The sequence below is a fragment of the Pagrus pagrus genome (assembly GCF_965226575.1).
Source record: "Pagrus pagrus genome assembly, chromosome: 2".
NCBI lineage: Eukaryota > Metazoa > Chordata > Actinopteri > Spariformes > Sparidae > Pagrus > Pagrus pagrus.
In genome coordinates this window covers 20,382,244-20,409,302 of record NC_140186.1, presented here as the reverse complement: position 1 = coordinate 20,409,302, position 27,059 = coordinate 20,382,244, and the positions used below count along the sequence as shown (strand labels likewise).

Genomic DNA, 27,059 nt, shown 5'->3' with positions numbered 1-27,059 from the left:
GTTAGTAGAACATATAAATTGAGATCAAGGTCAGTGTGGGGGAACGTCTTTTTCCAAGACTGTAGTGACACTTTCCGACATACCTGCAATTGAGTTAAATGGATGTACAAACATCTTCTTTGATTAATATCATTATGTGATTAGTCTATGCATCGAATGAAAATCCTGTACGCGAGTACTCATGACAACCTCTACTTGCCATTAACTTAATGGCTTGGTAATGTCTGAGTTGGCAGGAGAAACAGTATTAGTGAATCACTTCAACTTAAAACTGTCTAATTTACCAGGTAACTTCACTCAAAATCTGTCGACTAGGTTGTGTAAGAGCAGTTTTGGGTACAAAAGACAAGCAGCTGTTTTCATATTAGGATGAACTCATCACGTAATTTTAGTTTAATCTGTTAAATCTGTCAACACTCATGTTTTAATATTTTTGAGTGCACTCACAGAATCAAACAGAGCTATAAAGAACAAGTTAAAGATTTGGCTAATAAATAGTCATAGCTTTAGGAATCAAAAGTTAATGTGGATGAGAACAACACATTACTTTAGACAGTAGATAAAACAGGTGAATTCTCTTGAAAATTGTGCATACGCTTGCTGATAAAATTAAGTAAAACATATCTAATTTAATTGTGTTTTTTGGGTGGGTTTGACTCAGGTTATATAAAGTATTTGGGGATAATGGAAAAAATGTTGAGTAACCACGGCTTAATGGAAGCAACAGTTTAATCAAACGAGATGGGAAAAAGCTTTTCAATCTAATCTCTAATTACATACCAAATATAACTTTACAGCCTACGCTTAGTTAATTGTCCTCTTAGTGTGCACTCTCATTAAAGCTTCCAAAAAGTGGTGATATGTAAATGGAGTTATGAGGAGAATGCTCCCTTTTCAGTCGTCTTACTGGAAATAGCCAGGTATGTATGAGAGACAGTGTGGTTAGGGTGTATAAATCATTAGGGAGCAAAATGATGACCTCATCCTGTAACCAGCTGTTTCTATGACAGCACAGCCTCCAGGTAACGCACCGGGAAACACCTGTCTCCTCCGTGTCCTCAGCTATCTGTTTGTCTAACACTCCCTCTGTGTTCAGGCTTGTCGACATTTGAATGAGCAGGAGCTGAATGAAGGAAAAGCAGGATGTCATACTGACGGAGTGTTAAATAACTGAAGTGAACCGTGCAATGGGAGCTCTGGCTGTAAAGAAGACAACTCTTCGTCCAGACATAAAGTGAAGGGAGTGGTAAACTCAAGACAAGGGAAAAACGCAATCACAGAGAAAAAGTCTGCATTTGTGAGTTTGTGTGTTCTTGCTCTGGCTTCATGTTGTTCATCTATTTACACTGCAAGAAGTTGGGAGTGCATGAGAGGAAACCATAATGCCTTACTTTGTTGAATCTGCAAACATTTACTGTTCGAAGGAGGCTGAATTAATTTGTTTTTGCAGCACTGCTTCAAGAAATAGGAACTCCACTGATTTCAAACATTAGAGTCTGTTTACAGGTCTTGGGGAGTACCACTGACTGTATATAAAGATTGACGACATGAGGTTATACACCCAAAGGACCTCGATACCACGGCTCCACTACCCGATCACTGCTGCCCAGACTGACTCCAATGCCGGTTTTTCCATTATGACTGCAGGCCGGGATTTTGCATTTCCACCACAACTGGGCTACCTGCTTAAAAGTGTGTCTTAAACCAATGACGCACTTGGCCCAATCCCTGCAGTACTATCGAAGAATCACCGCTAACAAAGTGGCTCCACTAATTCAGTTACAAACCTGTTTCATTTACTATAACTTCTTCACAATAAACGCATCCCATTATTAAGTCATTTAAAAGCTATATTATGAAACAGTATTACAGAAAATGTTGTGTTTTCATCAGCAGTAACTAAACATGACTCCTGAAACAGCTGAAAGTGAACACGAACAGTAAAACACAGCAGATGTTCGAAACCAAAGAGATTCAGTTAGAAGCTACAAAAGTACAGAGAGCTGAACACAGACTTCCTGCACAGACACGAGTTGAGTATCGATCAGAGGAGGAGATGGGTGCTTGTTACGGGTTGGCTAAAGTCACGAGATGTCACCGCAGCCCGCCTGGAGGCGGGGCAGGCACAGCTTGTCCCTACTCTGGAGCAAGTCCATTGCAGGCGCGGCTCAGCTCAACTCGGCGCAGTAAAACTGGTGATGGAAAAGCAATTCACTGTGGCTTGGTTTAACTCAGCGCGGCCAAAAGTGCTAGAGGAAAAACGGCATTGATGGTGTCACAGATAAAAGATGGTGACGATTGTATCCCGGATATTTTGGTTTCTTTTTTGTACTGTAGGAGGGAGTGGAGAGGCACCAGCCATATTTATATAGTCCATGCAAAGTAGTACTTTGTTTTAAAAAAAACTCGAGTAGGCGTCGGTTGGGGATGAAGACAACAAGTTTGAAAAATAGATCCAATCAAAGACGTAAGAATGATATTAAAGATATTTTTCTTTTTTGTTTTGATTCCACACATTCTACTTTTCATCAAACCATGGCACCGACATGGCAGCCTGGTAAGCTTCCTTGTTTCTAATCCACATCCTTTTATTCATTTTCAAACATGTAGTCATCAGACCCAACTGACACCCACTGTAGTAACATCACCGGAGGAAATGTATCAGACTTCAGACTTTCTGTGTGTTTCACCTGCGTCCTTTTGTTTGTTAGAACGGATTTCCATGAAACTCGGATCTAGGATGGGTCTCGGCCCAGAATAGACCCCATTAACTTTTGGTGCAGATCAAGAACAAGGGACAGATCCAGGAATATATCCTCACTTTCCTTAACATTGTGAGAAAGAGTGTTTTTGAACATTTTTCAGGGAAAAATGCATGTATCTTGATGAAAAAAAAAAACAAGCCTATTTAGGTGGTTGCACTCTACTAAGTACCATTTTAGTTTCTTGTTTTTTCTGGTAAGGGAAGCTCAACATATCCAGTAAAACATTTCAACTGATTTAATTCAAAGTGACTTGACTGCGTCTCCACCCGGCTCCCTAACCATCCAACCATCCATCCAGGACTTTCCAGGAGTTTTCAGCCCAAGCTGGGGGAGCTCCCAATAGGCCAAATGTTATCAGTGTAACTGGATCTCCAACTCATTCTAATGAGAGGGATTGTTTGTGGGGAGACTTAATAACTCCCATAGCCTATTTATATCTCATAAGTCACACCCTGTGTGTATGACGCACAGACGCAGACACACAAGCCACACAGACATCAACTTTGACAAAGACGGTCTGTATTTCTATGGAAGATCTTATCGAGATCACGCCATAAAATGTTTGCCTACTTCACTCTGTCAAAACGAATATTAAATCCACATAAGTTTTTCTTTAAATATTTACTTAAGTATCCATGCAGTAATCTGCTGCATTATTTGTAGATGGTGGTAGCCATAGTCTCCAACGTGTAAATGTTTTCTTACTGGAAATACAACAAACTACCAGCAGTCCTAATTAATATAAATTCAAACAGAAGAATTTTGTGCTTGAAACCAATCAAGTGATGTAGACAGCAATAACTTATTCAGTACAGGGACCATGTTTAGCCTCCATGTGTATGGTGTCTGTTGCTGTAGGCTGGTTAAAAGAAACAACATCACTTATGAGCACGAGTCTTTTGCTTCTAATTATCCCCAGTGGAGGGAAGCTCTTGAGGTCAGACTTTACCCAAACGGGAAAACAAGAGGGAGGGTCACAGAGGGAGAAGAGGAGGAGGAGGAGGAGGAGGAGGAGGAGGAGGAGAGCATCTGGTGTGTAGCCTGGAAAGGAGGAAGGGTAGAAGAGAGAGGAGGGGCAAGATAACAAAGGGGCAACATGGTAGATCACTTTACACTCTCGACTGTTGCTGGCTCATTCATCAGCGGCCAGAAAATGTTTAAAATTGTTGAACATGTCCTAATGAAGTAGCCTTAAATGTAAAAATCCGACAGGCCATCATTGCGAGTTCGCTATAAAGATCCGCCAGCTAAAAACTGCCAATCATCCAGCGACAGCAACAAACGAGGACTGCCTAGCTGACTGGATAAATTGCCCAGTTGCTCCTGGTAACTGCATTTGGACCATTGTAACCACTTCCCTCGCTGGTTACCCCCGCTGGCAACCATTTTTCATGTTAGAAACACTCTCTGCATGCCTCTCCTACAGAGTGAAATCTTCTGCTTGAATGAGAGCGCTACAGTCTCACTGATTTACAGTCCTCTGCTGCAAATGGCAGAGCTTCAGCCTCAGCAGCTTCACATGAAATGGCCCACAAGATAGCAGAGCTCACATTGAAGGGAGTGGAACCCAACTGAAACTTTGCTGACCATTTAGTTGAAAAATATGACAAGGCAGAGAAGCAGGTGGATGAGAGCTAGTGTACACTAGAGTGATGTTGGCTTATTGCAGATATATCATTATCAGTGTATATTGGCCAATAAGTAACAGGAAATTGCAATAAAGAAAAGCCAAACTAGGTTTGAGGTCATTAAAAAAAAAGTGTCACTATAAGTTCGTTCAGCAGAGAAAACTGACAAGTGAATTTTTCGACTGTAACCCATCTGCAAATTGAACAGATTCATATCAAGACTGCTTTTCTACATCATTTGTTTCAACCAACAAAGGCAACAAGTACTAGCCAGTGAAAGGCTAAGGAGGCCAGGTCATGAGTTTGCCACCTTGGGAAAATGTTTTGTGAAAACAACTCACTGCTGAACATGAAAACAGCAAATCTAGTTTTCCTGCAAAAGCATGCAATATTTCCAAAAACAAGGAACCTTTGTCCGCTTCCTCCATATCTGCATCAGTTACGCTATTGGTTTTACAATTCAAACTCTATTGTTTTAAAGCCAAATACACCCGACAGAAAATACTTGACTGAGAGGGTCAAAACTTATGACCGCATGAACCATTTGTGTGAGCTGTACACATGGAGAAAAAACTGTGTAAATAGGACCGTGTATGTACACCTGTGTATATGTCAGGTGCGGTATTACTAGAACACCCTTTAAAGTTTTTCGTCCATATCCGCTCCTTAACTGAATAATGCCATCTGCTAAAGCTGACAGCCTGGTGACTAAATCTACACTATCTAAATCTATAGGGCCTTTCTGTGTGTATAATACTACACTGTATGATTGTATGTGATAAAATATAGATTCTTCTTCTTAACTAACTGGCTCAACAGGCCCGACTAAAGCCCATTACTGCCATTATCTGCCATTTGAGATATTTGCTGCTTGTTTCCATCATCTGCACCCATTTGTTGTCACTTTGTCATTCTAATTAGTCACCAAACATTTTTATGAAAGAGTCGAGGCAACCACTTCCTGGCACTAGTCACCCTGTATGGTGAGGACAGAAAATTTTTGGAGACCACAGTATGTAACTGGGAAACTCCGGCATCAGGTTTTTGGAGTTGGTCAAGTCTGTAGAACGTAATTTATCATGAGACTTTCCCCACACAATGATTTTTGCCCAAGACCACGTCTTTGTGTCACATCATGCTAAATCTACCCAGTCCACTTTGTGCTTTCTGTGGTAAAATTGGCAGAGTTTGATTTAACCTGGGAACAGAGGGTTGGATGATATTTAAAAAAAACTTTGAGAAACTATCCTAAAACCCTGCAAGGATAGAAAAGTGTTAAAATTCCCTCCACATCAAGCAGGCCACAGAATAATATTTCTTTCTCTCCTGGCCACAGATGGTCTAAATGTTGTAAAGTGATTTTTTTAAGAACAGAATAAAAACCTTGGAATTATAGTTTATTAACTGTTTACTCAGATGTCAAGGTAGTCATATTTAACATCCAAAGTCAAATCTTCCTCAACATGCTCAGCTTGTTGAGCCAACCTTTAAGTTTAATATGGAAGGTTCCCACTGACTGCCGAATGAGGCTGACACAGATCAGCACTTTCAGTTTTTTCGCTTGTCTGCCCTAGGGAACCATGCCTAGTTTATCCCATTAAGTTGGCCGATATTGCTTTGTTCATGGACTGTTTACCAGCCGAACCCCTGCTGTGGGGGAAATCATCATGCCTGAATCACCATAATGCGAGCAAGAGGATGAGAACGTTGTACACTTAAGGGGTGGCAGAGTGGGAGGGGGTCAGAAATTAAACATTAGATTTAAAAACATCTGCATCGGTTGATTAGCCAAGTCTCCACCACATAAGGTTCATCAAAACAGTAACGATGAAATACAGATTTTACTACACATATTTAACACTAAATCTTTATCAAAACATGCCGTTTCCTGACACATTCCCTGTAAACTACATCAGCTCGACTATTGCCTCAGTTTATCTGCCTCCAAATATCTTGTCCTATTAGGGGAAGAGAACATATCCCCAAAATAAAATGCCCTCCCACAGATTACAACATAATGCTCTCTGGTAAATTATTTCAATTTAAAAACATCTTTGACCTTTAAATGCAGAAAACTAAAAGCATCTGACAGCTTGATGTTGGGTCTAACATGCACAGTATTTTGAGGCAGACTAAACAAGTTTGTTTATTTTCTGGAACACTGGAAGATTCACCAGAAAGAGCACTAAATGAGTTTCTTCAGCATGAATATCAACTCGAGTTTCAGCTGGAAAGTCTTGAAACTACCCCTTTAATGAATTCTTCATCCTATTTGTCTAATTGAAGAAAGAACAGTATAACTACACTGTAAACTGTTTTCTCCACACAGCTCCAGAGATAGTTAATCCAGTTGATTGGCTGTTTAAACAGCACTGCAGCGCTGTGATGGGAATGAGATCAATATATGTGGCCTGGGGGGCCTACCATAATGAGGAGGGGTCAGGGGTCAAGGTATGTCAGAGCGCAAGGCTACTGGTGTTGACAAGCCAGGCGTGGGCCCATGTGAGAGGGAAAGTGAGGAATTACTGCTGTTATATAATCCAACTTCAAAAGACTAGAGCATGGGAGTGGTCCCAAATTTGGACTGACGCAAACAAGAGGACACAGCTTCAGCATCTGTAATCTATTCAGCCTCATAGGGTGGAGAACAGAGCAGGGTGACCCACCCTGACCTACTTGCTCCTGTACATCCTCCTGACCACTCCTGCTTTTTCCAGCTCTCCCAGCGCTCTCACAGAAAGCTGGCGGGGTTCACTGGCCGAGGGTGATAGGTGATGTCATGACAGTGTTAGAGCTCAGTGTTAGCGGGACTGTGTGTGTGTGTGTGTGTGTGTGTGTGTGTGTCGAGGGAGAAGGAGGGGTCCATCTGAAGCTGGAATGCAGGGGTACATCGCTATGAGGTCATGAGAATTATGGGCTGTTTGCACAGAGGGAAGGCGAGATGTGAACGAGCGATAAAGGAACAGGGCAACATCAGTTAACAGCAGCTGCTGGGAGTTATGGGAGTTAAGTTTTCAATCCAAACACCATGAACCACTCTTGATATTTGGGTCTTCACCTCACCAGCTTGAGGGTGTGGAGCTGGGTGGGTGAGTGGGTCGGTTGGTTAGTTGGTTGGTGAGGGTGTGGTCACTAACATGCTCCAGTCAGGATGAGGAAAATGAACTCACAGTGAACTGAATGTGATCTGGGCTGCTGGTGTCAGACAATGCAACCTATTGTACTGCTGCGGCAGTAGAGCCTCATCATCAGCATAATGCCCTTTAGGCCTCCCCTTCCCTCGACCCTCCACCCTCGGGCCCTAGCAAAGCCTTACCCACATCTGAACTGTTCCCATCGGAGCAGCAACATAGCGACAGCAGTGATTCTCTGAGAGTATCAGGAAAAGATGTTTGAACATCGCTAGTTTACAGGATCAAAAATAGGCAGCCAGTTATAACCCATGTCACCCATCTTCCATTTAAAAACAAAGGTTTTGTTGTTGACAAAACAATTCCACCATATTGTTCATTCAGAAGCTTTTCAAGAGCTTTTAAGCTTATCACAGGACCGCCCTCAGCAGATGGAAATGCCCAAGTGTCATGGAAATCTACATGTTCAAATTTTCATTTTACAGAGCACTATAAAACCACTTTATGTTTCTATTATAAGAATGGATCAAAAGATGTGATAACAATGTGACAATGTTAAAAGGGGCCGCTTGCTGTGATGAACCTAGAGAATTATAATCTGAATCTGTGGCTCCCATTGTCTTTACAAAGCTTTATAGCGAGTTTCAGCTCCTTGCTTGTCGTAATTTTACTGTTTTGGCTCACTGTCACATCTACAGCGAAAAAGCTTTAAAAACCAGTTGGTAATATTGGCACCAAAGACTAGACAAACACAGTTAGCAACTAGCTGGTGGCTAAAAGAATGTGAATAGTGAACTTATATTCATCAGGAGTCCAGAAACACGACTCCAAATGAATGTTATTGCTCAGTTAGTGCTTGATGTGTAAATAAGCTACTGTTTGCTAACAAGTTCACCATATCTACTTCAGATGTGAGGATGTGCCCTCTAGGGTACTTATTCACCCTGGTCCTGAAGAAACAACATTTTCACTTCAGCCGTATCTTCTTGAGTTTCAATGCCAAACTTGAAATAAACAAATCCCTAGTATTAACACAGAGTTGTCCTTTGTACATCTTAGCCCTGCACTGGGGAATGGCAACTAACCGACTTGCTGACTTGCTGGGACACAGACATCTGTAAAGTCTGTAATGTAGACACCATATGGAGACAGTGAATAGAGCCCATCAGAGGACAGAGGCCTCACTGTGTACAACACTTAGATCCAACATAGATTGTTCTATACAGCAGAGGCTATGTAGCAAGCCTTTTGATCATCATCACGTGAGAATTCAAAAATTCAGCTGTTTCTTTTGAAAGAAACAATCATTCTGCCTTTTTAAATGGTAAATAGAAGTGAAAGCATGAATATTATGAATATATTCAGTCTCAAATAGGTTTCTGTAGCTTACTTTTTTGGTAAGCAAGTCGATGCAGTCAACAATTTTCTACTTGATTCCTCTATAAGTTTAGCAGGTTTGAGAAACTATTATACACTGTTGGTTACTGTTTCATGAATGCTTTATTTTCCTCTAGGGTCTGACTGCATAAAGCACTCAGTCAGTAGAGCCAATATGAGGTTAAGATCATGTGTTACAAGCATAAATATAGCATTATTCATGTGAGAGATATCATCACATGATTGGGAAAACACAGTCCTGTTCGACCACACTGTTTTATTAAACTGACATGAAAATGAATGAGAATATTCGCTCCGTCTGCAAGTCTCCAGTTGCTCACAGTTTCTTGATGCATTATTGTGGATTCTGTCTGCCTACATGGCCACAGGGCAGCGCTGAGAAAAGCCTACTTTGTGCACATAGCTGTCTTCTTACGTCATGGTAAGGCTTATGGGAAGCACTCCTATGCATTCCCTGGAGTGTCTAACTCTGCGTGTCAGCTGTTATATCTTTGTGTCTGCGAACATGAATATTTGTGCTTCGTGCTTATGAGTACATTTTGTGAAGCCACTGGAGTGTGTCTCAGTTGTCTGGGCTTTTCCAGTGAACATACACTGTGAAAAACATACCACACAAGCAAAAAAACACTACATATCCCTCAGTGTACTGTATAGAAAAGTGACACATCCCCCCTCTATTCCATTCTTGTCTCCCCTCTAACCTTTATGAGGAAGTGTGACGCAGTTGGGTTCAGACTTCTATTGGGGCTGTTTAACAGTGTCTTCCTGTGAGAGCAAACAAATGGCATGGGAAGGGTGTAGAGCTCCACTGCCTGCCTCATATCTACAATAATGGAAGCTTAAAGGGGAACTCCACTGAGTTTAAACATCAAAGTCTGTTTACAGGTCTTGGGCCGTACTGCTGCATGTGACAGAAGTCGTATCAAGTCTTTTGTGGCTCCAGAGGGAGCTGCACGAAATCTCATAAATCGCCTTAAGTGATGTCATTTGAGTCAGCATCAGTTGGGTCTGAAGATTACAAGCTTGAAAATAAAAAAAAAACAGCAAACCTGACCTCTTCAGCCTGCTCCTCAACCCTGCTTCAGGCTAGTGGCTCAATGCTACAGTAGCTTCTACTAGCATAACACACTTCCAGTCAAATCGTCGGCTGTCTAGTTTCATTGTGGGTAATGTCGACGCCAGGTTTTGAGAATGAATAATGCTGCGAACAACTAGGAACTCGAAAATTTCCGACTTCCTACCAGAAAAAGTCAAATGAAGCACCACTCAAAGCCAGAATTCGTATCTTGGCACATACGTCTACCCCGACCTCATGAGAGAGCAGCGCGCGGACGTCACACAACAATGGCAGCACCCATGGGGATGGGGTAGGATGCATTGATGAGAGTATTTGTTTGAGGCAAGTTAATGAAATATTAAGTTATGCTTCCAAGTTTAAAAATGTCTTAAAATGTATAATGGTGCTTGATACCTCATGTGTCGTTTCCCTCCTCTATTTCATTCCTATATGCAAGGAGGGTGATCTGCCAATTGTGTGTACACTAGCCAAAAAGACACATTTCTTTTACTGTCAACCAATTTTTGCCGTTGTTTGAAGCGGATTTCAACCAGGAAATTCCAACTAATGAAATAATCAGTTTGGACATGAAAATGCACCAGTAGTCACCTACTCTCTCTCTACGCACACTTAGCTTGTTTAAAAGGGACGGAAAACAATCCTTTCAAACATTAATCTATGTCTATGGTCTTCAAAAAAGTATAAAAGGAGAAATCTGGATGTCTGAGGGTGCACTCACTCTAGGCAATCCGTACCGTGCCCAAGCACGTTTGACCCCCAAAGTCCTGTTCGTTTGACTTGTCAGAGTGCTCTGTACAGTGCTCAAGCGCGGTACACTTCCTTGGCCCTGGCATGGTTGGCTGAAGAGGTGTGCTTCGACACGATATGGTTGCTCATGCACGGGAACAAGCACGGGTGTGCGATGTCGACATGAAGTATACCTGCATATACCAGGAATGTGAGAGGGCCGTCTATGACCGAAACAACACAAAATTATCCACAAAAAAGTCAGTAAAGTTAGTCATGTTCACTGTGTTGTTCTCCATTGTGCCGCGACACAACGTGATAATGTATGTACATGAGCTTACCATGCTCAGGCCCGGTTGCGGCTGGAGCAATGTGAGTGCAGGCCAGCGGGGGAATGGGTAGGAGGGACAATCGAGCTTCGGCACAGTACAGAGCAACTGGGCCAAATGCGAGTGTGCCCTCAATTGTTGTTACCATAGCCCCTGACACCTCAACACCTGTTGAGTAAAACACTGCATCATCTTCATTCAGATTATTGCAATGTTCATCTCATACTGATGCCCAATGACAAACTGCAGCGTTGTGACAATTACTTCTTTGCTCTTGTTTGTGGACTAGTGCGAAAGGTTCTGTGGACAAAGACAGGATATTGGTTTCCAGTGTCCAGCAGCCACTGAAAGCACCTTCTCTACTCCCCCCTGCCCATGTCAAAGATCAAAGTGAGACCTTAAGCTCTGTCCATCTTTATCTATCCTTCTCCTCTTTCCACCTTTCATTGACCATTCTTCTCTATTCCTAATGCGCCTCCTGAGGGCTTGACCAAAACAAACAGAAGCTTCTTGGTACTGTTTGTCTGTTGATGATCGTAGTGTTTTTTAGGATAAAGACACCAGCACCAGCACTTCTTCTGGGCTGTAGGAAAAAAATCAGCTGGCGTCATGGTGTGAGCACATCAGCACTGCCAACCTCCAGCCCCGTTGGGTGGTGGTTGATTCAAATATACAACTTTCAATCAATGATTTATCTCCCAAACTGGTCATTGCAGCAGACAAACTAATGAGGCCAAAATTTGGCTTCATCTGTTTGGCACAGATTTTCCACCCTGGCCGTTTCATGTATGAGTTAATATAATTGATTTCTGTTCAGAGTGAGTGGGTAGATATTTTTACATCTGTTTAGCAACTAAGCTGTCTAGCCTAGAAACATTAAGGCACCAAAGTTAGAATTAGACCTGGTTGAAGTGGTGAAGTAACACAGCACAAAGCTTTTAAAAGCAGTTAGATAACATGGTGCTCTTAAGCAGCGTAATTAAAAACAGATTGTGACTCATTTAACTACTGACACATGCTGGGGTTCATGATTTCCTGAAGCAAATTAAAGAGGAAAAGACCGATAAATGAACATTTAGTGGAGACGTGTCAAGGATAAATTGAAAATTTCTTGGGAATCAGAAAAGAGCACATACAACTTAACAAGTGAGTGAACAGTGGACAGCAGACTGACCAACAGGTCCACGTTATGTCACCAGGCATCCACCTCTCGGTCATATGAAGAAAACTATATAAAGAATATAAATTCTCGTGTGCCTGTATAAAATCAGACATCAATCCGTAAACAGTGTTGTTGTTTATAATGAAGGAAAAGGACAAATATGGGTCAAATGGTTGATGGGAGAGAAGTGGGCTACAAAGGACGGTTGAGCATTTAGTTAGCATTTAGTGACGTCACACACACACACAAACTAAGAGGAACAGGGTTTGTTTTAATTCATATCTTCTTACTCCGCCTAAAACTGATTTCCATTATTGTCCCACGTGCACCTGTTCCTCACTTGGCTGCTTCTAATAATAGGGTACATCAATGCTAACTTGTCTCCTGTTTCACTGCCTGCACTTCCTTCTCAACTGAATGACATCAGAGTTTCTAAAGTGCAAACAAGAATGCAGGACCGCTGAGCAAATAGGGGAGGTGCATACACCTGCTTCACCTGCATGACGCCACCAACACCTGTACTTCTGAACTGTGAGCAGCTTAACACTTGCATGTTAACCGATACATGACGACGCATGCTTAAAGTCAAAAGTCAGTGTGTCAAGTAGCTCAAATGAAACACTATAGCTTACGAAGTTCATAATGCTCATCAGAGCAAAGCAAAGATCAATCAACCCATGTGTACATGCTCACCAGGAAATTGTGGATGGTTTACCTCAGCACACAGCTACACCCAGTAAAATGCAAAATAGGCAGCCTCCCTGGCGGCTGATGCTTTCATGAAGGAGTCATGTCTAAAGGGAGTTGGGGATGGTGTGTGTTGTTTCATAACAACCACCACTATTGTGCCTGCGTGCACCCGCCTCTACCCTCTGCATATGCACTCACAACAGCACAAAACTACAGTTAGACATCTTGGAAAATATAATAAAGTACAACACCAAGGTGACTCCTCCAAAACCAGAAAGTGTCCCATCATACATTATTTACAACAGACTAACTATCGATTTCCAATTCAACTGAGTGGTTGGTGGTATCACGCAGGGGGGTCCTGGCACCACCAAAGGTTCTTGAGGAAATAAGGAATATTTCATCTATTCTCAACCAAGATGCATTCACAGACAGCCTCGTTAAATCATCCAATGATGGGGCTTCTCCTAAGTTATGTGTAGGGCCTGAGTGATATATTGCTTGGCCGATATTGGCCTATCACAGATATATTGGTAATGGTGTATATGTTGACCAATATGCACCGATATGAAAAGTACTACTTTTTTTTTTTCTTTCTTTTTTTTACAGAACATTATGAAAAAGATGCTTGGGAATTTACCATGTTAAATTCCTGGTAACGTTTAATATGTCCGGGCACCAAAGTCACTTTGGACAGTAAAGTTTATTGTTAAACTGTAAAACCTCCTGCCTCCATTACATACTCATCTTTGTCACAAGTGTCTGGTAACCACATTTAAATAATATGGTGATGAAGAAAGAATATTTTTTTTACAACCCAATATTGCTATTGGCCCTAAAAATCTAGTATCGGTCAGGCTCTAGTTGTTTGAATCTCCCCAATGGCATTACCACCAGACAGTAATGTTATTTTGTTTTGAGATGTATGTCAATACAAACCTATGCCCTAATTGATTTTTAGTTGATCTGTGTGGATCATTCCAGTGGTTTTTTTTTCTTGGGCGTCTGGACCTAGAATAAATCTCAGGGGTCACATACCTAAAGATCAAGAATGATCATTACCATTGCATAAAATTTACTGATGCAAGACACAGATATTTTCAGCCAACCGATTATTACTTGTGTATTATGGCCGATACCAAGAAAATAACCAATAATGTTAGTTCCTAACCTACAGTTATATGGTAGTTTAGCACACCTGAGGGCAAGAGAGGCTTAGACGTAGTGAGCAAAGATGGATGATGTAATATTCCACGTTTTTTTTTTTTTTTTTTCTCCTCCTGTGTTTACTGGTGGATCGTAAATCAACTTTAAAGTTGCAAACAGCTTGCTAATGTACGAGTGTTTGTAAAATGCTGCTCTTGTAAAGTCAATGGAAGCATGTTGGCTTTATTCTGGCAGCACTATTTATCAGCTAGAATGACTGACCGATATATTGGTTGGGTGATGTTATATGCCGATATTGGCCTAGCGCAGATATATTAATATCAGCTGATATTTAAACAGTTTGTTTCCATTTCAAAGAACACAGTGGTTGCATGCGGTGATTTATAATAATAACATTTTGAGTGTTCGATAACATTTGAGGGATCACTACAAAAAATGTGTGTATATCAGCCGACATATAAATACTAAAATTTTTTACTACCCAATATTGGTATCCGCCCCAAAAATGGCATATCGGTTGGGCTCTAATAGCCACAAGTCTTCCAATATCTGGCCAATAATGTATCTGTCAGATATATATTGTGCACCCGTAAAAAAACATGTTTATTTTGCCTGATATTTCTCTAATATTTGCTTCTACTCAAGAAACACTGAATACTTTCACATTTCCATCCTTTAAAAATCTTTCAAGTCAGTTTGGAGAACTCTATGGTTGAACTGCTCATAAATACACAAGTAGATATTAGCTTCACTTTAAGGGGTCACCATTAAAAAACAAGAGTTGGTATAAAATATGCATCTGGGTGGAGTTTGACATGAAGAGGACCACCCAAGATCCTGCTCAGGACAAAGGGTTACAGGTCAATGAAGATGCATGTTGTTAAACCATGCAAGCAGGTGGCAGGTCATCAAACTTCATTACTCACTTGTATGGAGTCGTTCGCCATCGTTGTCCCTGTTGCTGTGTTTTCAGTCAGTTTGCAGCTTCACAGACGACCAGTGCACATGTGGGGTTTTTTGCACCACACGTCAACGTATCGTCTCCTTTTCCGGGACAATAACATAAAACGATAAATGGAGAAGGGCCGGCTATTTGTCCCGCGAGTGTTATCTCAACTTTATACAAACAAGTCTGTATTGACACAAAGGCAAACAGTCAAGAGGTAATCCGCATTGTTGGCTCGCCTGGCCGCGCCTGAACTGAACCTCCCTTTGCGTTTCAGTGTGTTAGCTCTCACTCCAGACAAATAACAACGCGTACAGTCTCTGCACGTTTTAAAAAACACCCAGATAATCGCACAGGAGCATCCAAACACAACTACTGAGCCCCACGGTCATTGTTCATCTTTTTCTTTGAGTGCTTGCCATTCAACAGCTAGCAAGAGCCCGACGTAAACCCGCCCGGCAGCCCTCCTCCTCCGTCATGTCCTGCTGAACCCGAGCGGTGCGGATAAAGTCACATCCACGGACAGCATGAAAAATGAAGGAAAAGCCTCTTCTTCCCTCTCTTCTTTTCCCGGTAACATCCGCGAAACACGAACACGCCTCAGTCTGTTGTCTGTATCACATGCCACACACAAAAAGCCGCCTGTCAGTCCTTCACGAGCCGCTCACACAGCCACAACGAGGGACAATGGAGAGCCCGTTAGTCCGTTAAACACCCCGCTGGATGAAGTCAGAGCAGCGCGGACACGAACAGTGCTGGTTGAGGAGCCACGGGATGGCTGAGGACTACATCTGCTCACATTCAAACAGCGGCTGACTGACGGCAGAGGAGCACACACCAGTTACACCAGACCCTGCTGCGCGTGGCCGACGCACGAGACGAGCAATGCCGCCCGGGCGTTCATTGGTCCACGGCTGGGCGGCGGGAGCGCGCCCTCGTGTACCACGTGACCGGCACTAGATGTCGTTGTCACTAAATCTTGTGATGACCCAACTGTTGAACGTGTTTTAATGACAACGCAGTGATGCTTTCATGGTGGAGGAGGTACTTGTGTGTTTAAAACTAAATACAAGTCCTGAGTTAAAATAAATAAATATATATTTTGTATACATGATTATCAAAATGTACTTCAATAACCAGACTTTTCAGAGAAAGGGTTATTGAATGTGTGCTGTTGAATTGATATCACTTGTGACTTACCCTTAACCTCCCCAACACACACATGCACTCACACAAAACACTGCACTAGTCATTTTCATACTCGCACGTAAGCTTTTTATGCAGCTCTTATGCAAATAGACCTTTGGACTATTTGCACTATCATGATTGCTACTTTGCCATCTCATCCTGTACATTTATAGCTCATCCTGTCTACTTATAAAATTCAAATTTTCCACATATTTATATAGCCTATTTCTAGTAGTAGTTGGGATAAGGAGAAACGATATTTCACACCTCTGTATGTTTTTTTTTTTAAACATATTGTGGAAGTGACAATAAAGTTGATCTGACTGAGAAGTTAATCGTTTTCACTGAGGTTGAGGTTAATGGTTCGCTGAGGTTAATGGGAATGTCGTTAAGTTATTAAAATTCATCCCGAGGCGGCCATTATTGTCTGAACTAAATTTCAAGGCAATCTATCCAGTAATTGTTTCACAGGTGTTATTCTGGAAACAAAAGGATTATAACGTGAAATGGCTGCCCTGAAGCATCTCATCATGTTTCAGTCAGTTAGTTTATTATTAAGTTATTATCTGCTGTTTTCCTTATTCTTAGCTTGTGGCTATGTGAGGCCTTCCTGTTGCTCTCCTGTCTTTTCTTATTTCTATTTTCTTTTCTTTTTTCTTTAGTTTTTTCCTTTTAAGTCTCAACACAGATCAAGTCTTCAGGTAGTCAAGTCTCAAGTCATGTTGTACCTCAAGTCTTCACGTTTATTGCGTAGTCCTTTTTTATTTTTTTCCACAAACTGCTACTGCCATGTCATGTCTGCTACATAGTATATTTTAACTGTAAAAGATGCTCCAAAGCACGACTGAAGTTTACCTCATTTAACAGACACGATAATATATTATAATACATATTTAATAGTATTATTACAAATCCTGTGTGCGTTGGTGCGTGAGAAGACTCATAATAGGGTTAGGTGATGTTTAGGTGGTGTGAGTGGGTGTCTTTAGTAGATGTGATAGAGAAGTTGAACCAGGCTACATTTGCATGACAGATTTGCATAATGAAAATTATCCGGCAGAAATACAGGCAGGAAGCAGGAACAGAGTGACGTTAATGCTCTGGGATACACGCTACATATCCTCCTGTATATGCACATGACGTGAAAATCTGTGTTGAGAAGGTGGTAATGATACATCACAGAGGGACCAGATGTCCTCATGAACTTATTGAACCAATTGTTGTCCTGTTCTCCTGATAGAACTACATTAAAGTTTTGAGAAACATATTTTTAAAATTGAACTTTACAGGATAAGATATGTGACTCAGGCTTCTCTGTGTGCAGAGGATATAGGGGAGGTCAGAGGACAGACTGACAGAAATAGGTCAAACCATGTGTTAATGCTAACATAGTTACTTTCAAAAAGACTGTGGACAATGTCATCTCTGTTTTCATACTAACAACAATTTTTCCAAATGTGTGTATGTTAAAGACATGCTGTAAACACTGTCTTTATTAGTCGGTAAAATCTTTAAAACAAGCTGATTGAGCAGGTTTGATGATATCATTTGCCATTGTGCACTTTTGTTCCATAAATTTGTTTTATATTTTTTGTATGGTGAACCTCAAACAAACGTTTTAAAAGGGTCAAAATGAAAATAAAGGTTGTAATTACGTTTTATTTTTTCTTGCTGGGAAGCTGTGACGCGTTTGACCTTTGACCCGACAAGTTCAACCAACGAGAACGTAGACGTAGGGGAGAAGGTAACATGTAGCTCAACTGCTAGCTAAGTAGCTAACGTAGAAGTTATCTAATGTGTCAGTGAGACGTTTTAATCAACAGACTACAGCGCGATCGGACGTGTTTCATCTTGTGGGTATCGTCGGCCAGAAAACAAACAAAACAAAAAACAAGAAGTATCCAGTTGTTGTCTCAGGCTGTTTCTTTGCTAATATCCGGGTGTATTGCTAGCATCGCGGCAGTTAGCCAGCTCGCTAGCATTGAGTTAATTAGCGGGTAACAAGGCTAACACTTGGCGGCTCATTCTGTCCTTAGAAACACTAAATTATCTACGTGACAGAGGTTGAGGGATGAGCTGTGAGGAGTCAGACTGCATGGACAGTCTTCAAAACATTGGGCAAGGAGGTAAGATATTGTCTATAGTTTAATTAGTATCTTACCTGTATGTGTCTCCTTTTCACAATGTGTTCTCTGATTATGAGCCCACATTTGATGTCGCAGCTTTTATTAAAACAAACAAAGAACCACGATCTTGAGATGCTTTAAATTTATTAGTTTGAAATGGGGATAATGAAGCAGAACGATCGCTTTGCTCCTTTCTGTACTTGTTTCAGAGGTGGAGGAGTCACTGCTGCTGTTGGCTACCGTTGCTCTGGCGCCACCCTGTGGCGACGAGGCGGCCTGCGGCTGTGACTATGAGGTCTACAGCTCTGTGGTGGAGGGGAGCCTCCAGTCCATGCAAATGCAGCTCCAGTTCCTCATGAGCAAAGCAGATGACTTACAGGAGTGTGTCGTTAGTGGGTAGGGTCCCAGCTAGTCACAAAGCACTTATTTTACTGGGGTATTTCTACTATTTCTTATTTCATGTGTGTGTTTTTGCAGACTGGGGCATCTAGAGAGAGAGGCTCTTGCTGCTGCAGTACCAGAGTTCATCTACACTTGTCAGCCTTTCTTTAACCATGTTGAATCTACGGCAAGGTGCACAGTGTCCCAGCTCACCTTGCCATTTGACATGCACGCACAGGTAGAATATGTAGTTTCTCACCACTGTTGTGTAGCCATGCTGATGAAAAAATACACAGAAGTGACTTTTCTTTAGTTAACCTTGAAGGAAAAGTTGGGAGAAATATAAGTTAAATATTTATAAACCTTCATTTCATAAAATTCAAATCTAAAACATTTGAATACTGTTTAAAATCAGAAATTCCTGATGTATCATATTATGTTTTAATCTGATTTATATATATTTTTACTAGCTGGTTGATTTGTATAGAAGAAAAAAATGTTCAGCTCTCTCAACAATTGATACAAGTCTGGATTCTGGGTTTGTTTTTAATGTGTTTCTCAAATTCAGACTAGAGTAAATACTGTTTGTGACTGTTGATAGAGTTCCAGTTGTTGGAACGAGCAGCATTCAGCGATATAAAGGAGCATACTGTATATGTGGCCGAACAGGAAGGACATTTGTGTCCACTGTATGAAAACATCATATTGTAATGGCTAGTCGTTGACTCTAAACTGCTTTTCTGTCTGTGTGTGTACCACATGCAGCTGTTGGATCTCTCTCAGCAGCTGTGTGACAGGTTGCAGCAGCTGGTGATAACCTACGCCAGCTACAATGTCCTCTGTTTGGACGAGAGAGAGCCTAACAGGTATGCACACACACACACACACACACACACACACACACACACACACACACACACTCACAAACACCAAATAAACATATTTTACCAATTTCTTCTTTTATAGGCTTCAATTTTAAATAATTGGGTTTTCAAATATGGAAGATAAAAACATGTCACAGTGGCTCAGACACAACCTAACAGAACAAAAAGTCTTCATGGGGTAGTCAGACTTACAAATATACATTAAATTATCATATATGAAAGGGTGACTTGACTCATGCAGCATTTGGTTTCATGTATATGATCCACGTTTCCTAATTTAACTCTGTTTCCTGAGTAACAACAAACCATTGCATTTATAAGAGGAAACACACGCTGTGCTTCAAAGGCTGAGACACTTGACCCTGACCAGATGACCGGCTCAAATTCTGTATCGGACAGCATCCTCTTAAAGGTCTAGCGTGTAGGATGAAGCAGCATCTAGCAGTGAAGCTGCAGATCACAACCAACTGAATATGCCTCCCTCGCCTTCCCATTTGAAAAAACACTTCATGCCTGTTTACAGTCAGTGTTTGGTTTGTCTGTTCTGGGCTACTGCACAAACATGGCGGTCTCTGTAGAAGAGGATCTGCTCCCTCTGTAGATATAAAAGGCTCATGTTAAGGTAACAAAAACACAACAGTTCTTATTTCCAGGTGATTACACACTGATCAAAACCTAATAATGAATATTATATCCCATTTCTGCCAATAAATCCTCCTATATCGTTTATACTTTTATCTAAAGCCACATTTTATATGCAGCAATGCTGCTTTAAATCATCAAAATGTCTGTAAATGACATCTTGGAGACAAACTGCTCAAGCCTGTTATCATTTGAGGCTTTGCAGTGCCCATATTATAAACACAACAAAGGAAATCAATATGGCCTATTCCCTGCTGTCCACTCTGATAGATGGCTTGATGTTGTTGGCAGCATAAATTAATTTCCCTACAAATGTTCATTCCCCTGTTTATTTGGTATTTTTGTGTTTGGATGCTTATATTCTATTTTCTTTTTACCAGCTGAATCATGTCACTGTTGTGGCTATAACAATCCACGTTTTACTCTTCCATGTGCCTTCCCAGTGTCTCTCACTTCTGCATCGGTCAGATTCCTCTCGGACGACTGAGGCTGACCACGTTCCTCTACTGTAAGCCGACGCCCTACCTGGCCTGGGTCGACACCGGCATTTACAAACGCATGCGCTGGAATGTGGACAGACTCGGAGACGAGCAGCAGCAACAGGCGGATATAGAGCAGGGTGGAGAGAGTGAGGCGGGAACAGACGGTGACACAGAGTTGTGAGTGTGGATGATATCGCCACCTTCTATTTCTTCATTTTTGATCGTGATCAAAAAGATAAAATATTTCATCCACTTTACTCCTGATTTACCATTTCAGTTACTTCCTGTGCTGCGAGGATATTCCCATCACAGAGGCTGATGAGAGAAGCCAAGATGTCTCTCACTGTAGCGTGGTGAGGCTGTGGTCCATCGGTCAGTGGATGCAGGTGAAACCTGACCCCGAAACAGAGGACATCTATGACTGGTATACTGATTCACACTTCTTCATTCATTTCTCTGTTGATGCTTTGCTGTCTCAGGAAAAGCAAGACGTCCCTCACATGAAACAGACAACTCTTAGACATGTAAAAACTGTAAAACAGACCATCATTATGTTTGCTGTGTCTTTATATTTGGTCATCTTCCCATTTGTTTCAGGATCCTGTGTGACACTCCTCAGGCCAGCTATAAGAGGCTGTTATCACTGGGCAGCGATGAGCCATCGAGCTGCAACGCCACAGACTTCCTGCAGCAGCTGCTGTTCTCACAGCAGACGACTGAGTGATGTTAGGTCCTGCAGGAGGGAGTGTCTGTGTGTCGATGTCTGTGGGTGACACCGTTCTTTATGGTTGGTCGAAGCATTAACAGTAATACTAATTAAGTATTTTAAGGTTGGAGGTTTCTTACTGATGGACTCACAGGCTCCTGACTGGTGTGATGCGTTCAGGACCTGTTGGTTTTTACACATTTAAAGCTGAAAAGACTTTATGCTGTGACTAGAGTCGGTTTCTAGTTTTATCGGCTCAGTCAGGTTATCTAAAAAAAAGTTTTATACTGTACACTGTGATGTTTGCTGCACGTTATTTTGACACTTTATCCTGTTCGTGTGTTCATGTTGCAAGTTTTTAAAGATTTTATACAAGTTTGTAAATATTTTGTTTGTGGAGTTTTACATTTTTAAAGAACTTTTGTTGTGTTGCAAAGAAGTCTGAAAGAGTTATTTAAAAAAAACTTTTTATTTACATGAAACATTGCATTGAAATAATTACACACAATCAGATTTCTTTCAGAAAATAAACAAGGAAATGTTTACATTTTAAAACAAGCTGCCATGATTCAGGCTCAACAAGTGAGAGCGCCTGTTTTCTTCAACAGGTTCATCAAGCCGTTTAAATTAGTTCACAAAGGCCTCACTTCATTTTCAATAAATTAATATCCAAAACGTGAGACTTAACAACTTTGAGCCTAAACGTCATCTGTGTTCAGTTTGACCATGTAACCATTCAGCTCATCAGTTTGTTGACTAGACATTAAAAATAATAAGAAGGCAATTCACTTACCACAAAGAATAAAATCTACCATTTACAACCAACATCCTTCATTCATCTATTCAATAAAAATCTATAGAGGACTCTTAAAGGGCTACTATACTTCTAAGTCTCTAAAGTACAAAAGTAAAGTGGAGTTTCCCTTCATTACAGTGAGCAGTCTTTTTAAACAATATACACACAAATGCTTACAAAAACACTACAGAAAGCACATTTAAAAAAGTCCAGCTTCGTCAAAAATGCAGTGACCATAATGTGTCCAAAACACACAAGACTTAACACCTGCTTACATTTCAGCTGCTACACATCGGCTGTGAGAAGAGAGCAGGCAAACTAGTGAAGATAAAGGGAATTTACTTTGCTGGAATACCTGGTAAAGGGCAAGGATTCGTGTCAAGAGTCAATTAATGTTAAATGTCTCATACCTGGTTCACTGATGTCACTTGCCAGCTTTTATGCTGCTTGACGAGCCAGGACCTGACTACATACAAAAACTGATTCGAGAAAACATGAGTACTAATTAATGTCAAACTCCCTCATAGCATTTCTGTGCCCTTCTGCTCGACTTACAGGAGAGGAAACTGTCAAACTGTATTTCTATCATGTATTTAACCTGTAATATTACAGTGTAACTCAACTCGACTGCCGTAAAGGCAGACTATGCAGATTTGAGGAAGAATTTTTAATCAGAAGATTTTTTTATGCCTAAACAAACTCTTCATTTTCATAACTAAGTAAACAAAGGGACCTTAAATGACAACACGATTTCATACTGTTACTTTGTTTATATTTGCCGGACACCTTTCTAGCTTCAAATCGTGTTTACAGTTTTTTTATTCAGTTACGGAAAAAATGAGTATGTAACATTACCTCATTCATATTGTAAATATTACAATTCTGAGTTTGAATTTCTTTTCCAAAACTTCATAGTGTCCCTTTAAACACCGACTGACAAACACACGCACAGTATCCAGACGAGACTGACATCAACGTACAGCACAGTTATTAACATTTACAACTAGTGCGACACTTTCGTACCATAGCTCATCACAGTCTCAATAATAACAGTTAATACTCAGAATGACCTGATATGGAACTCTCCCAGCAGTCCCTCCCTTTTATTAATCTTCCTCATATCACAAAATAAAGTGACTATGGACCTTCACAGCAGTATCGGTTAAAACCAAGAGTAAATCGTCTAATAATGTAAAATCTGTGTATTGGACCAGTGTAGAAGGCCTTCTATCGGTCTGTAGTCCGACATACCATCTAAAATGAGAGCATGAGAGCCTTGGAAAGATTACACCTGTGGGGAAAAGTCCATATGGGGCTACAGAGCCGTGATGTTGACCATATAAACAGTATTTAGTAACCAACAAGTGTCATCTCTCAACGACATAAAACTTCATTAGTGCCCGACTCCAGTGTTTCAAAGAGCAATATTTACCTTTGGTAAAGATCACTTAGTTCCAAACAGTAGTGATGCTTGAGCTCATGCTCAGTTTGTCTAAAAATGTGATGTTCCTCCTCATCACTAATCAACACAGCTTTGATCTTAGTTTGCAAATAAATAATAAGACTTCACTTAACCAGCCGAAGTGTCTCGGCCTGTATAAACATTTGAATTAATCAAATTCCTCGACTTTTAGTTTGTATTAAGTGCAATCTCAAAATGATGGGAATCTGTTCTTTTATCATTATTCAGTAGCCAGACATCTCCAGTGTATCCTCATTTTTAAAATAAAGTGATAAGGATGTGTGTGTGCACAATTATGGCTTCAATTAAAAAGGGACAACAGGTGAGAAACCCAAAGGAAAACAACCAAATCCATCAGTCAGACTACCTTAAACTTATAGTGGCCATTTGGCACCATCTCTCTGTGTGTGTGTGTGTGTGTGTGTGTGTGTGTGTGTGTGTGTGTGTGTGTGTACACCCGTGGCAAAAAGATTTGGCATAAAGGAAAAAAAACAAACGGTGCCCAACCCCCTCTGTCAGTAGCAGTGATGCATCATGGTGTGAGTTTCATGGATTGATGTGTGATATTTCATCCTGACAATCAGTGTGAAGTTTGTGTTTGCAGTGGTGTAGGATATCGAGTGTAAGGTGAGAGAAGTGCTGAGTTTCACTGTGGTGTCGCGTTGCGTTTGTGACGGAGATGGTGCTCATCTGGCAGCATCAGAGACTTTATTGCCCTGAATCGAGACTCTCAAGTAGTGTCACAACTACAATTGAGGACACTGAGGTTATGTCCTTGGTAAATTCAGGAGTTTATTTACACGTTTTGGTGTGTAACTGATTCATACCCGACAGAAGTTTTGGACTCGGATTTCAGAGTTGGAACTCTCCGTGAACGAGACGATCCAATTATTTAATAAAAAGTGATGGGGGTGGTTAACACCACCTGAGAGAGTCCTAATTCAGGGGAAGAACATTGGTTTTTGTATTCATTGGTTTTTAACCTTTTCTGCACTATTGTGTACATTCTTGGAGAAACAGACAACTGAACTGTAGCACCATCAATCATTGGTATCTGTGTTGTGCTTGTCTTTACAGTACAGTTAGAAATCCCTGTTTGTCTCAAGTGAATCTAAAGCAGTGGTTCCCAACATTTAACCTTATATTGACGCCTTAAAGCAAACCTCTATTTAAGGTTGTACCCAGATCAACTAAAGAGTTATTATTCCCGCTCAGATTGCTGCTTTTTGATTAAATCCATAAAAGGTCAATTCATTCAGTAGTTTAAAAAGGGGGGGAAGCAAAGATCTGAGCAAAGCCTGAAGAAACACTTTGATGATTGACAAAACAAGAGCAGAACAACAAAATTCTGCTAGTCAACCTCTCAGTTTTCTCTTGTGACCCCTTGTTGGCTGTGAACCACACGTGTATGGGTCTACCTACAAGGCTAAGCTGTCTATCAATATCATTAATCACTCATCTTTGTGCTTCTATCAGGATTATTTTGTTATGAACTATAAAATGTTGTCTAATTCATCATTTAAAATTAATCACTGATTTCTCTCAGGTCATATCCTGAAATACCATAAAAAAATGGGCATAAACTAAATGATGAGGTTAGTCCTCCTCATCAATGTTAAAGAATTTCTTCTGTTTTTTGCCATTTTTCTCCACAAAATATTTACTTCAAACAGTCCGTACAGCTGTTCTTCAGAAGTAAATATTAAAATGTTTAATTGTGTGTACGGGCTGACCTGCAAACGTGTATGTATCACCGTTTGATGTGTTGAATTCCCATGTGTTTGTGTGCGTAAACAGACAGCACTTGTGTTTTCTTCCCTGTATGAGTGTTGTCAATGTTTGAATACAACTTCTGCAGTACTGTCAAGTGTGTGAGTGAAAGCACACACTCAGTGATGCGTCTCCAGCTCCACCACCGTCCACTCTCCCTGTGGGGAGCTCCCAGTTGCCTCTGGGGAGAAACTACTGACAGAGGTGACGGTGGCAGAGGGAGGGGTGAGTGGAGGCAGCAGGCTGGGCCACAGGCTGCTCTCCAGGGGGCTCAGGGTGCCTCCTGCACCCCCGGGCAGCAGCAGCAGGGAGGAACAGCCGTCTCTGTTCAGCAGCAGGGTCTGATTGATGAGCTGCTGGACAATGTCCACCTTCTTCCCCCAGTCCAGGTCCAGAGGTGGGGGTCGCTCAGGAGACTCAGGAGGGCAAGGGGAGGAGCTGCTTGGTGTCTGAGGGGAGTCTGGGAGAGGAGGAAGGGTTTCTGTGGACGGTGACGAGTCTCGCAGTTTGTCTTCATCTGATGTCACCTTTTCACAGTCGTCGTCAGTCTCTTCATTTGACATCTGTTGTCTGGGCTCCTTCTCTTTGCTGGGGTTCAGCTCCTTTATTCCTTCTTCATCTTCACTGTCATCTTCATCGCTATTCTCCAGCGCTTCATAGATGGTGCAGAGGCCAGAGGAAGGGGACAGCAGGACAGTCTGACTTTTATTAGACTGCTGCAGCTCTTGTTGCCACTGCATGATTTGCTGCCTTTGCTTCAGTTCTTCTTGTTGCTGCTGCAGCTGCAGCTCGAGGTCTCTCCTCTGCTTCAGCTCCTCCTCTTTTTTTAACTTTTCCTCTTCCTTCTTTGCTGCCTCTTCCTGCTCTTGCATCATCCTCTCCGTCTCCTCTTTATTCCTCTTTATTTCTTCTTCAGCTTCCTCTTTCTTCCTCCTCTCTTCCTCCTCCTCCCTCCTCTTCCTCTCCTGCTCCGCCTCCTCCAGCGGACGGCTCTGCTGCTCCCTGCGCTGCTGCATCTCCAGCAGCTGCCTCTGGTGTTGCTCCAGCCTGCGGAGCTGCGGGCTCAGCGCCTGCTGCCCGAAGCTCCTGGGCGGGAGGTCGGCGCAGGTGAGCTTTGGCGGGGTGCCCGTGGTGCTGTGAGGTTTGACGATGTCACAGTAGGTTCTGGGGTACGCTGCGTGATCGCGGCGGTGAGGGTGCGGTAATGCGGTGAAGCCTGTGTGTGAGAGGAAGCGGGAAGGAAGATTACAGTAGCGTGATGTTATAAAACAGGTCACAGGCAGGACAGTGTCAACAGTGCAGTGTGAGTACAAGCAGAAGAGTGTAGAGGGAAGGGAGCGGCCTTCAGAGGCTCATACTTTGTGAAGGAATAGTGAAAGCATTGTGAAGCCAAGCCCAAACGTCTGCCAGTGGCCTAACTGAACGGCAATCATTTATAGTTTTGCAATTGTGACAGTGGGACATTGTTTGAAAGCGGTGCAGCAGTGACAGATACAGCCTGCTAAGAATTCAGAGGGGTGGAGACGTAGTATGTGTAAAAATAGTTAACACACCAGTAAATAGTGACCCAAAGGTGAGGTGACTGGGGGTGGTGGTGGCTGG

General features: G+C 41.7%; 3 protein-coding genes across 4 annotated transcripts in view; 1 reads left to right on the top strand and 2 right to left on the bottom strand.

Annotated features, from left to right (window-relative positions):
• Positions 1 to 15,877, bottom strand: part of pkn1a (protein kinase N1a) — a 53,228-nt gene extending 37,351 nt beyond the window's left edge. The window contains exon 1 of the mRNA XM_084340340.1: positions 15,001 to 15,877. Within this exon, the coding sequence (XP_084196466.1) occupies positions 15,001 to 15,021 (21 nt within the window). The 5' untranslated portion in view covers positions 15,022 to 15,877. The remainder of the gene's footprint in view (positions 1 to 15,000) is intronic.
• Positions 15,878 to 17,918: 2,041 nt separating this feature from the next.
• Positions 17,919 to 21,865, top strand: cUnh19orf67 (chromosome Un C19orf67 homolog). Of its 2 annotated transcripts, none has more exons than XM_084382367.1 (8): positions 17,919 to 18,061; positions 18,245 to 18,334; positions 18,544 to 18,730; positions 18,812 to 18,953; positions 19,481 to 19,581; positions 20,685 to 20,900; positions 21,001 to 21,147; positions 21,321 to 21,865. In XM_084382367.1, exons 2-8 carry the CDS (start codon positions 18,280 to 18,282, stop codon positions 21,445 to 21,447), a joined length of 975 nt encoding a protein of 324 aa, XP_084238493.1. In that variant the 5' UTR covers positions 17,919 to 18,061; positions 18,245 to 18,279; the 3' UTR covers positions 21,448 to 21,865. The 2 variants fall into 2 exon arrangements, with proteins under 2 accessions (XP_084238493.1, XP_084238494.1); XM_084382368.1 differs by having other exon boundaries at positions 17,934 to 17,952.
• An 85-nt stretch (positions 21,866 to 21,950) lies between these two features.
• Positions 21,951 to 27,059, bottom strand: part of prr36a (proline rich 36a) — a 35,013-nt gene continuing 29,904 nt past the window's right edge. The window contains exon 6 of the mRNA XM_084382354.1: positions 21,951 to 26,673. Within this exon, the coding sequence (XP_084238480.1) occupies positions 25,577 to 26,673 (1,097 nt within the window). The 3' untranslated portion in view covers positions 21,951 to 25,576. The remainder of the gene's footprint in view (positions 26,674 to 27,059) is intronic.

Bases quoted from the DNA above. Each gene is read 5' to 3' on its own strand.
- cUnh19orf67 (XM_084382367.1), top strand. From the start codon at position 18,280: ATGAGCTGTGAGGAGTCAGACTGCATGGACAGTCTTCAAAACATTGGG. The intron at 20,901-21,000 runs GTGAGTGTGGAT...TTACCATTTCAG, and splicing joins ACAGACGGTGACACAGAGTT to TTACTTCCTGTGCTGCGAGG. The intron at 21,148-21,320 runs GTATACTGATTC...CATTTGTTTCAG, and splicing joins ACAGAGGACATCTATGACTG to GATCCTGTGTGACACTCCTC.